The sequence below is a fragment of the Felis catus genome, chromosome C2 (assembly GCF_018350175.1).
Source record: "Felis catus isolate Fca126 chromosome C2, F.catus_Fca126_mat1.0, whole genome shotgun sequence".
Lineage (NCBI taxonomy): Eukaryota > Metazoa > Chordata > Mammalia > Carnivora > Felidae > Felis > Felis catus.
In genome coordinates, this window is record NC_058376.1 from 143265389 (window position 1) to 143278199 (window position 12811).

General features: G+C 35.2%; 1 protein-coding gene across 21 annotated transcripts in view; it reads right to left on the reverse strand.

Moving 5' to 3' along the window:
* SLC4A7 (solute carrier family 4 member 7) overlaps positions 1–12811 on the reverse strand; it is a 111154-nt gene that overhangs the window by 15423 nt on the left and 82920 nt on the right. For all 21 annotated transcript variants that reach the window (XM_045037717.1, XM_045037719.1, XM_045037714.1 and 18 more), the window contains 7 exons: positions 12400–12505; positions 10122–10283; positions 9619–9732; positions 6570–6731; positions 6135–6386; positions 2727–2795; positions 1257–1430 (listed from right to left, as the gene is read on the reverse strand). In XM_045037717.1, the coding sequence (XP_044893652.1) occupies positions 1257–1430; positions 2727–2795; positions 6135–6386; positions 6570–6731; positions 9619–9732; positions 10122–10283; positions 12400–12505 (1039 nt within the window). The remainder of the gene's footprint in view (positions 1–1256; positions 1431–2726; positions 2796–6134; positions 6387–6569; positions 6732–9618; positions 9733–10121; positions 10284–12399; positions 12506–12811) is intronic.

The window sequence follows — 12811 nt, forward strand, 5'->3', positions numbered from 1 at the left end:
CTATGGTTATGCATCTCTTCTCTCTCTTAATCTTGTATATTTTGCTCTTTTTTTCTTCTTTACTCAAGCTTGGAAGGAATTTATTTATTATCGATATTTACAAATAAAAAAATTGGTTGCGTTTAAGTTCTTCTTTAATAATATATATAGTGAAGGGTATACATTTTTCTACAACTTTAGGTATATCTTAGATGTATCTCACAGACTTTGTTATAAGTTCTCCATTGAAATACCCACAATGTTTAACTCAATTTTCTACCCAGGGATTATTTCAGCATTTAATTTCTAAATACTTAAAATATCTTTAGTGTTTTTCAATATTCATTTGCAATGTAATTTATCTGTGATCAGGAAATATTACCTGGATAATTTTTAAGCTTTTTAATTTTTTAAGATTTTCTTTGTGGCCATGTACTAACCAATGTTTACACAGTATTTACAAAAGGATGAATATTCCCCATTTGCAAAATGTGATATTCTATGATAATTTAGTGAACAATACTGTCTTATTAATATGATCTAAAAAAATTTTTTTTAACTTCTAGATCTAGAAGTACATCTAGAAAGATGTACTGAAACATCCTATAAAAGAAATATGTTGTTTTGGTTGCTTTGCTTTTTGTACCTGGCTATCATCTTCGTTCCATAAACATCTTAAATTCTGAGTGTTATTTAAAAAAACAAAACAGGGGGCGCCTGGTGGCTCAGTCGGTTAAGTGACCGACTTCAGCTCAGGTCATGATCTCTCAGTTTGTGAGTTCGAGCCCCACGCCGTGCTCTGCGCTGACAGCTTAGACCCTGGAGCCCACTTTGGATCCTGTGTCTCCCTCTCTCTGCCCTTCCCCCGCTCACACTCTGTCCCTCTTTCCTTCAAAAGTAAATAAACACTAAAAAAAAAATGTTTTTTTAATTAAAAAAAAAAAACCAGCATTCTACAGCCCAAGGACTAAAAAAACAAAACAAACAAACTTTAGAAAATAACAAGCGAATTCGGTTTCTAAAGTGACTGGTTTAATAGCTAGAAAGGGCCAATTCATATTTAAAAACACCTATGGTGCTTAAAATGGGCTATTCTCTTTCTCATATGTAAATATTACTAATACATTACTACATTATATTACTAATACAAATGTTAGTAAAATAATTACTGTGTTCAACAGAATTAATGATTAATACATAAATAAGTAAATTGATATGTAATTATTATAAATAGTGACAAAGTCTGAAAAAAACAAACAAAAACCAAACAACCTTACCATCATGGGAAAAACTACCGCAGCGGCTGAAGCTTTTATCACCCACAAAAGAACCAGACAAGTAAGCTGAATGACCGTGAAGATATGGACCTTCCAGAGAGGCACGTAGCGAAGGTATATCAGATCGGGCTGATGCTTAGCAGGCATTCCAAATAATTTTATACGGTCAAAGAACTACGTATTGAATGGAGAACAAAACAAAGCAAGACAATTATTCAACAAAAATATCATTTCTGTTACTTAGGAAAAGAAATTACATTCAACCTTAAGAGTTTTGTGATTTAAACTAGAACTTCCTTGATATGTTCTGAGAGTATAGGAGAAGTTTCAGTACAGAAGCCCTGGACCCAGCAGGGTGGAATGGGGAAAGGGTATCAACAATCATTTTGAACTAACAGAATTAATTGAATGAGAAAACTCAAACCAAAGTGTCTTAATTTGGAGGATTAAAATATTTAGATAAATGTATCTGCTATAAGCAAATATGCAAGTCATTTAATCTCTTTGAACTTGTTTTCTAATATGTACAATAAAGGTAACAATTTTCAAGGCTCTTTCCGACTCTAACATAATCAAGTCTATGAATACAGCCTGAAGTACAATCACCAATTTTTTACCCATTGGAAAGAAAGCTATGAGCAAATTCCTTGGTCTTTTGGAGCTTTAATTTCCTCATTTATAAATTAGGAGTAAGACCAGACCTATCTACCTCACAAAATTGTTGTAAAGCTGGGGGGAGGCAAGTGAGTTAATGAGATCATTTCTTGACCAGTGGAGGAGGAGATCCAGGACTACTGAAAAAAATAAGATGCTGCTGGCAACTTCAGACAACATGCTTTTCATGATAGGAGGTGGGCATGTGGTACTAACAGGGCTTTATGAGCTAAATGTTTTACACAAAGACTGAATTCAAATCTTTAAATTTTATCAGGTTTGTTTTCCAGGAAGTATTATAAACAAGACAGAGTACGAAAAGCACTGGGTTCCAGTCTTGGTTCTTCTGTTGCTCAGTTAGTTAAGAACCTTCAGGGAGTCCCTCTATTTGTGTTTTCTAGTTGGCAAAATTAGTATTTCTTCCTTTCCTACATCCCAGTGTTGTTCCGAGAATCACAGATAATAAGACCCACCAGGCTTTACAAACTGTCTCGCACCATACAAACTGCCAGGATTACCATTCTAGTCCTCGACATCCTCCCTCTCACTATACTAATCTTCATCAATAGTTACAAGGCCTTTCATTGGCTTCAATTAAAAATAGGCAAGGACCATATCAGTTCATGACCTCATTCTTGAGGGGAAAATGTGTCGTAAGCAATAATCACTTGGAAAATGTGGATCTGAAGTCACCAGTTAACCTGCCCCCCAAAATATCAGAGTTGAGAATACATCACTACCATCATGAAAACAATCTTTGTAAACTTAAAGTATTTTTAAGCCTTTCAACAAAATCATTAAGTACTTCAGACTTGCCTGGATTCCTTTTAATGAGGAAACTCCCATGTAAAGGAAAACGCCATATAGGACAGGCATAGGAATAAACTGCAAGTAAAACAACCACAGTTAGAATAAGAACTCATGCTACTCAAACAATTTCACAATAATAAATACACAAAAACATAGTGAGTACCTATGCACACAGAATTAAAAGATCTTTCAGAGGTAAGACCTAACTCTTCTAGAAATAAGGAAAATGCTAGTAAACGGTAGCAACCTTGAAAAACCGTTGGGTCTTCTGCATGTTTCTTCCGGAAACGGGAGTATGTTCAGTGGTTAAGAGCATGAGCACTACAATTGGACTGCTTGGTTTAAAAAGCCAGTTAACCTCTTCTGGAGCCTTAACCTCTCTATGCTTTATTTCTGCAACCGACTGCATTAAGATGAAAGGATTTCAAGTACTAAAATACTCAGAAAAGCACTTGGTGAGTACTGATCACTCACAAAGCATTAGCCAGGAATTAAAATAAAAACTTGCTTTAAAAAACTAAAAATTAAAAAAGGCAGGAGTTATTATTATTGCTATCACTTCCATATAGTAACTATTATACGACAGTACCGTTTACTGATATAATAATTGAACTCCACCCCCAAAAGACAGTCCGTATTACTCTGGCAGTTAGAGGCATCCCCAACTGACTACCTGCCGTGCCTAGGCACCCTACAGCAAAGCCATTAACAGGCTCCAGTCATCTACTCAAAAACCACAAGCAGCACTCTCACCAAGAGAGAGGCCTGTAAAGAAAAAAGACCTAACAGCTACAGAGGAAAACCACATTCACTTTACTGAACAACCAAGTATTTCCTTCCTAAGAAATGTGGGAGGAAAAAGTACTTCAGAAAGAGAAGAAAACAAGTTAAAAATCTAATAAGTACTAATAAATCCTCAGGAAATTTCAGGAAAATATTTTATCCATAAAGCAACTTCAGAATGCCAGGAAAAATAAATGATCAGAATGAAAGAGGGAAATCTAAAGATATAATTATCAAAATAATTAAAATTAATTTTGTAATGATTTTGATGAGACTAAAGAGATCAATCTAAGGAAAACAGGAAATTTTCATTAACAGTGAGGTGGCAGGACAGGAATGTGAGAACATATCCAGGTCTAGTATCTACCTAAGTGAAGTTGAAGAAATACCTAAAGAGAGAAGACAAAATAAACGGGAATTGGCAGAAAATTCCCGTAAGTTTCCAGAGAACAATGGCCCATCGAAAGACAAGCAGGATAAATGAAAGTCTTCTATCCATCTATTTACCTAAGTAACCAAGTGAAATTTCAGTACACCAGGAGTAAAAAGGAAATTGTGGTAACTTCTAGAAAGGAAAAAAGTGCCTCTGAAGTTACAAAAAACAAAGAGATATCACACATATTATTCGGACCACTGATCTATAGGAAAAGATAATCTCAAAAAAAATTTTTTTGAACACTGAAATGCATGTCTATCAGTCAAATATGAGAATAATTTGAAACAAGCAAGAACTCTGAAAGTTTACCACCCATGGCATCACACAGGAAAAAAAAATTACTCCAGGAATTCCTTTAGCAATACAAAGAAGAAATGTAAGAAAAAGTGGCAATTTTCTTTTTCAAAGGGAAGTTAACAGACACTAAGAAAACACTGGGTCCTAAGGCTTGGGCGCAGCAGCAGCAGATTAGTGAAATAGGCTTATTTCTGTCTCCACGCAGGGAGATCACACACTGCTTAGTTCTCAGTGAACATATATATCATACCATCATAATGCTGATTATGTGTTCCCAGAAGGTTTACATTTTTATAATTTAACGTACAGGGAAAAAAAAAGCATGGACAGTTTAACTGTAATTACAGCAGAGAAAGTAAATGTTAGTAACCATTACAATAAAGCTAAAAACAGAATCAACCCAATGCAGGTGACAGTTGGGAGAGCAGGTAGTGGACACTGAAGTGTGCTAAATCCTCATGAAACATCCACTCCTAGGTGACAGACTCCCAGGCTTTTTGGTCTCAGAACCCCCTTTATGTTCTTAACAGGTACTGTGGACATGCTCCCCCCCCAAACACTTTTGCTTTTGTGAACTCCAAGAGGTCCCTGGACTAAACTTTTGAGATTCACTGTCTTATAGGTAAAGAGATTCAGTATAAAAATAATAAAGTAAAAAGTAAAATTATGAAAGTAGGTAAAACTAGAATGTTTGTAGCCACCAAAATAAGAAATAGAGAAGTTAAAAAGAGTTTACCTCTGGAGAGCGGCTTTTAGAAAGTGAGGGAAAACTGGGAGACTAACTTTTCATGTTAGAGCTTTCTTGCTGTTCTATTTGAAATTTTTTGCCTATATGCAGTCAATACTTAAAAAATTTAAAAGGCAACCTACCTTAATAGGGGACAATATCCCCATAAGAGGTACTAAGTATTCCTCCTCTTATGCCAAGTACTTCTAACAATACACTTACACTAGGCAGTAACTGCCCATTTACCTGTTTCACCAACTAACTAGACTGCCAAGGTCTTAAAAGCAGACAGTAATGTATCCTGTTTATTATTATTTCCCTAGTCCTAATAGCACAGTAAGTACTCAACAAATATTTGGTGAATTAATTGGTTACTAGAAAGTTCATGAAATGAAGGCCAAAGAATTCTAGTATTTAACTTTTTTTTTTTTTTTTAGTTAATATGGTAACATACATATATGCTCTAAGTTTCTGCCCTAATGTATAAATGTACACAACTCTTAACTAAATAATTTTCTTTGCAATAAAAATAACTACAACACCAAGGGAAAAAAATGGAATTGAGTTCATCCATAATAAACAGAAAATTACAGATTAGGTACTTCACTACACTTGCTATTGTTATTGTTACATTTCTTAATCACTAGATTCAATAAGATATATACAGTAAAAGTCAGATATAAGTAAAAGATATTTAACATAAAGTTTAATTTCTTGCATGCTTCATTTATATTAGTGGTTTTTGTTTTTCTAACGAGTGCTACTACCTCTATTTCGTTTAGTTTATCAGAAATAACGCACTTATTTAACAGCAATATTATTTTCATATTTTGGTCAAAGAATTGTTTCATCCATGTTTCAATATTACTTCCTTTAAGATGCCTATAAAATTCTCTGGGTATATTCTTCTTTTAGATCATAAGCTACATGGACTAACTCCTTCCAAAACTCTATAGTCCTTAATACTATCCTTTTACAATATTTCTAAAATGGATGCATCTAACACTGAAATGCCTACTGTACTCAATACCAGTTGCCAAAATATTATTTCCTAAATAAGTTCCAGAAAATGAAACTAATTTTAGCTATTTTAATGTTCCATTTTCACACAACCACATATACACTTTGTAACAAAGAAGATTTTAAAACACTGCGGTGAAGAGATTTTTACCTTTAGCACTGAAGTCATGAACACAGACAGGCCCATGAGAATAAAAATCATTAGCCCTGTAACTCGTTGTTCACGAATTCCCAAAAACTTGGGTTGTTCCCCTGGAGCAGAACATTCAGATTCAACTTTTAAGCTGTTGACATGACTTATTGACAACACTGTTGCAGCCACAAACCACGGAAGTCCCATGATAGAGCAGACGCCCAACATAACACCAACCATGAGCAAATCAAGGTGATAGCCAGCTCCTTTCTGGAAAGTGAAACGAACATGAATACTTGTAAGTCTAAACTGTTCTTTTGGGTTAAAGGACTAGACTACTTCATAAAGAGAGAAAAAATAATTTCCTTCCACCTCACATCTTTCAATTTTCTAGTTATTATGTAAACACCTCAAACTCTTGAAATAACACCTGACACAAAATGTAAAAATTACCTTCAATTTGTGCTCCTTTCTGTTTATGATGACAGCTGTAATCTGTTGATCCATAAAGATGAGAATGGTACAAAGCAGAGCTGGGATAGCGGCTATTAACAAAGTCCACCAAGGATTTTCTCCCAACGGGCTTATGATCCAGCCCCTACTTGGATCAGTAGGCTGTTAAAAAATTAAAGATGAATAGAAAGAAAGAAGTTTCCTCCTACTGCACAAATTTCCACATCATAGGTTGTGTCTATTCCAAAAAATGCCAAGGAATCAAAAAAGGACTAAATTAAATCTTGGGACATATGAGGGAATTACTTGCAAAGACGGCCACAAGAATGCTTCCCATCCCTCGATGCAAGTCGCTAGTCCAAGTAATCAGTCTTTCCATCTAGAGGTGGGATCCATTTCCTCCCCTGGGACCTAGGATGTCTCTATGGTTTACTTCAGCCAACAAAATAAAGCCAAAGTGAAATGTGTGATTTCTGAGTCTTGATCTCAAGGGACCTTGCAGCTTCTTCTCTAACTCTCTTGGAAGCCTGAGATCAAGCTGTTGAGTAAGCCTGGATAAGTCTTCTTGAGGATGAGAGACAATAAAGTGAGAGAGAGATGGGAGCCAACTACCCCAGCTGTTTCAGCCATCTGAATGGAGTATATTGCCCCATCAAGGCAATGGATGACTGCAGCCACACAAAAGATCCCAAACCAAGAGACCCTACTCTACCCTACTAGGTGTAAGTACCAAGTGCCACAGATTTATGAACAAATGAGGGATTGTTGTTTTAAAGGCTTAATGTTCGGGGAAGTTTGTTATAGACAAATAGGTAAGAGAAGCAGAGTGTCACTTCAACAGGCTCCTAACCTACTTCAAATAAAGTGAGGTCCACCTACTGCCTAGATCAACCCCTAAACTAAACTGCTTTGAAGATCTTGCAGACTAGTGATCTCAGCAGGGTCAGTACTAAATCAGAACTGGGGCCTCAGGACATACTTTTCCAAAGCATCTACTGACAAAAACCTGGCACTTTATTAGACACAAATACATTTTGATGCTGAAACATAACATCTGTTTCATAATAAAAATTTTAAAAGATCTGAAGAGAGTTTTAGTTTTCTTGGAGGACATTGGATATATTGAAATCTAAAAGTGTTTTCACTACCTAAACTTCACCTTAAGCCTGTTTTTTCTTCATGAAAACATTTGTCAACACATAGAGGAAATTCAATATTTTCAAATGCAGGTATTCTAATTTTCCCACACTGATACACATTAAACTGCTTAATATTCAATACTGTACCTGAATAAAAATATTTTACCTATACAATGCACAATTCTTAAGTGTTCCTTGATTTATTTCCCCAATGCATCTTATGACCCTTGAAATCAGTTTGCTACTGGAAAGCTAGATCATTGAACGGATAACAAAAATATATTTAGGAATGAAAATAAGGCACTGTGCCCAGGATTGCAGGAAATTACATCAATATTTCGAACCAGTATTAATTTACAGTTACATTTATTTCTAAGACTTGGTAAAAATAAAATGAGTTCCATATACTCATCTCTTAATTAAGGCCTAAAATCTTTAGTGGTTCAATAGCTATGCTTTTAAACAAAGGTATCCAAATTTTATTATATACTTTCAACAGCAAAATTTTAAAAATTTGAATAAAATTGAGTATATCCAATGGCTCTATACGCATCTATGTGTTATGTTACTAATGGTGCTCCATAGTAAAATTCATATAGTAAATACTATAAAGCTAATTTTCTCTTATTTTTAAATAAAAATATAAGGAGACCTTCTATATAATTTTAGTGGATCATTTTCCACCCATGCACTTGTACTTTGGAGGCCACTCGTTTTAAAAATAATTCTTTCCTCCAGTGAAAGAAAAAACAGACTAAAATTATATTCACTGTATTCCTTATTTCTAATCCCCTTTAAATCTTCTATCTTTAAAAGAAGTCATATAATTTGCTATAAATATAAACATAACCAGTGACACAAATACTCAACTATAAGAAAACCCCAGAAACTTCAAAAGTTACCAACTCCTACTTAGATAGGGAAACGATTCTTGGATGCTGTAATACACTTGTGGTCTGTTATGTACAACATAACTACAGTCGGCCGATGAAAGCAAAGGGTTTCTAATTGGTCAGCTAAGTATCATTTTTCTCCTTGAAGAATACATTTGATTCTCTCCTGATTTTGCTGGAAAACGATACATGCAGAATTCCATTTCGTTATCAGATTCACCACCCTTCTAGAAATTTAGCTAGAATCTCTTTGTTACACTTTTAAATTCAAGTTTCAGTCACTTCCTTATAAAGAAATGAAGAATGTTTCTTCTGCCTGGAAAACACATCACAAACTCCAGCTATGACTGCAGGGTCAAAGTTTTTAAATGACTCCCAACTATTTACCATTAATATTTTCATTCATTTTCCCTCATGGGACTAACTTGGATACCTTCTTGCCTGTTTCCTAAGTAGATTCATTTGTCTCTTCTCATCTTGTCATTTTTTTTTTTTTCAACGTTTATTTATTTTTGGGACAGAGAGAGACAGAGCATGAACGGGGGAGGGGCAGAGAGAGAGGGAGACACAGAATCCGAAACAGGCTCCAGGCTCTGAGCCATCAGCCCAGAGCCTGACGCGGGGCTCGAACTCACAGACCGCGAGATCGTTCATCTTGTCATTTTTTATGTATGTGAGAAATATATATATTTTTTTATAAAGTGTCCCACTTTAAGAGGCACCTGGGTGGCTGAGTCAGTTGAGCATCCGACTTCAGCTCAGGTGATGATCTCATGGTTCATGGGTTCGAGCCCCACATTGGGCTCTGTGCTGACAGCTCAGAGCCTGGAGCCTGCTTCAGATTCTGTCTGTCTCTCTCTCTCTCTCTCTCTCTCTCTCTCTTTCTCTTTCTCTGCCTCTCCCCTGCTTACACTCTGTCCCTCTCTCTCTCTCAAAAATAAACAGACATTAAAAAAAATTTTTTTTAAATAATCTGGTATTCCCATGTAACAAATAACCAAATGTTTTAATCCTTACCTCAAATTTTTCAGGAACATGAAGTTTAGGAGATGGAACTCCTACAAGGTAGTCAATTGCAACCATTATTACTATTGTGAGAAATACAGCAAAGTCACTGATTGTCGATCGCACCTATGTTAAAAGGATCAAGTTAAAATAAACACAGAAAAACTGTGTGTCCTTTCTAAATAATTCATATCTTTCACATTAAAATATGCCACTAGAAAGTGTCAATAAGGTTTTTAATTAGTAATAATGTGTCAATGAAGTACATTTATTTCTAGTATACTTTCAAAAAGATAAAAGACACATTTCACAACTAACCTACCATCCCTCATGGTACCATGATCTTCCTACTATTAGTTCAGACATGTAATATGCATCTTTCTCTAGAATTGCTTTACACCTATTTGACATCAAGTATTAACCTCAAACAACTTATTACAGTTTTGAAATAAACCAGAGAAACAAAAACTAAAAACATGAATATTACCAGAACTCCAAAATCACATCCCAATTACCTTGGTAGGAAAATACCGCTTGGTCTTAAATTGCTTGAGGAATGAAGACAGAAAAAATGTTGTGAAAAATAAGATGACACTCCAAAAGAGCACATCTGGAATATAAGGTCCATGAAGACCACAGGCTGACCCTACAAACACACCATGAAAGGTTTTACATTCCTGGGGGGAGGGGGGGGGGAGGGAAGGAGGAAAAAATAGAAAAAGGAGAGAATAAGATTCTCAGATACCTAATAAATTACTAATGAACTCTATTGACTCTAAGATGCTAGTGACTGAAGACATGCCATTATTTTATATTTTACTTAGGAAGAAAAAACACTGCCAAGTCAACTTTAACACATCATCAACCGTAAGACATACCCTGAGTTCAGAGATGCTATAGTTTGAAAAATATACGAATCTTAAATCACTGAACGAAAATACAGTATTTTGCCAAGTTACATCACACAGTCCTTTCTTTCAACTCCACATACTCTTTAGTGAAAGCTTCAGAGTGAATAGTAATTTCTGAACACTTTGTATGCATTCTTGATGGTCCACAAGTTTACTATCTTTCCTTTACTTGTAAACAAGTTTCTTAAAACAAAAGTGCCAAGTTCAAATGAGGAATAAAAAGTTGTTGGGCTTTTCTGACTTCACTCAAGACTCAGGATTAAAGCATGGGACTAGGAGCAGTAAATCAATCATTCAAACAGTATTTCCATTAAAAAAAAAATCAATAATTTAATGATACAGCATAATATAAATGCAATAATAGAAATATTTTGACCAGATTTTCCTTTTGGGGAAAAATAATAACTCAAAGGCAACCAGAGATTAAAAAGGACATATGCCTCTAACGTCATTTTTCTCTTACTTATATTCTAATGAGACTTGTTTTAACGACACAACTCAGGTTTACCAAGAGAAAAATAGTCTCAGGTTCCATTATTCTCAATTTCTATGTGCTGAAATGAGTAAAGCCTCAAATTTACAATATGGCTCACAAAAATAAAAGCTAAAAGTACAAAAAAAAAACAAAAAATCAAAAAACAAAACCCAGGCCTTTTGAATATTAAGACACAGCAAAAAGACCTGTGTCTATAATATCAAGACCTCCTATTCACCATGGAATGAGATTTTTTTTTTAAACAAATCACTTTCATTTGAGCAACTCTGTTAACTCTACCTCTTTCATAGCAAAAATGACTTTTTAAATAGAAAGCAGTCAAGCATGAATCTAAGTTGATTACTGATATATAATGCTTTAAGTCAGCAGTGTCCAACAGAACTTTCTATGATGATGGTTCAATGTCTCCACTGGCCAACGTAGCAGTCAGCAGTCACACAAGGTGACCGAGTACTTGAAATGTGGCTAGTGCAACTGAGAATTGAACCTTAATTAAATGTATTTAACTTCAATTTAAATAGATACACGTGGCCAATGGCTACTATACTGCACCATAGAGACATAAATTATCAATGAGATAAAATTTCAGATATCCTTCCAATGATATAGTTAGGAGTTATATTTAGTGAGAAAAAAATGGCCTATAATTGCTTATATAAAATTGCTTATATGATATAAAAAGCACCACAGAAACTCAGAGGATCTTGGTTTTGATATTGCTACAATCACTTTATGACTTAATCTCAAATGCCAATCTGGGAAGTGCCCAAAACAGATATTCTACAGCTAGGACAATATGCCCCAACAGAATATAAGAACACGTAATAGTATTCAGTACACAGTAGGTGCTCATTACATGTTTTTTGTCCTTCTTCCCTCCTGAGGCGCTTAAGTTACGTTAGTCTCTACAAGTCTCTACAAGTCTCTGAACAAGGTTTAGTTTGACACTGAGGCATGAGGAAAGCACTCAGGATCTTCTAAACAAGCTGTTCATGGAGCAGATGAACTGATACAGAGCAAGCAGGACAAGAAGATGTGGGCTGTTCTAAACTGCCAACTCCAGTATGTGCAACCACAGTCATAGCAAACACTTCCCGTGAATTTATCAATCTACGTGGAACGAGAAACCAGAAGTATGTTCACATCTTTTTAATAATTATACCTTGGAAGTCATATTTAGTCCGTTTTTATCCCCCTTACCAGGTTCATTCTTTGCAGCCTACTGTGTGATACATAAAACTGTGGTAACTCCTATCTGGTCAACACAACACTGTGTTCTGAAAACATACCATAACTACTAATCAAGAAGAAAATGTAGGTCTACTCAGAAAAAGCTAAAGAACTAGGTTATTATTTGCAAAATCCTTTATCTCATAATGTACTCACAGAAACAGTGAGATTCTCCCAGGAAATATCATGTGCTGTTAAATTCTTTTCCTTCCACACCTTGAGGGTTTCATTGCTAGGGTTGGAGGGTTCAACACATACACATCTGAGAAATGAGAACAGGGTAAAATTTTAAGGATCCTACATTTCATGTTTAGATTGTATTATATCAATCACCTAATGTGGTAGCTTTTAATCTAACTTTTCTCCCCATGTTGCAACGCATGGAGACTACAAAGTGGAAACACATCAGAAACAATGGAACAGACGAGGTTTGCCTTATATACATAAAATGTAACAAATACAAATATCAATACAATGATATTTTAAAGAGTATCTTAATGAAACTTGTTAGATGTATTCCTTGGGGGGGGGGGGGGGGGGCAGTGCTATTTTCTTTTAAGACCTGACA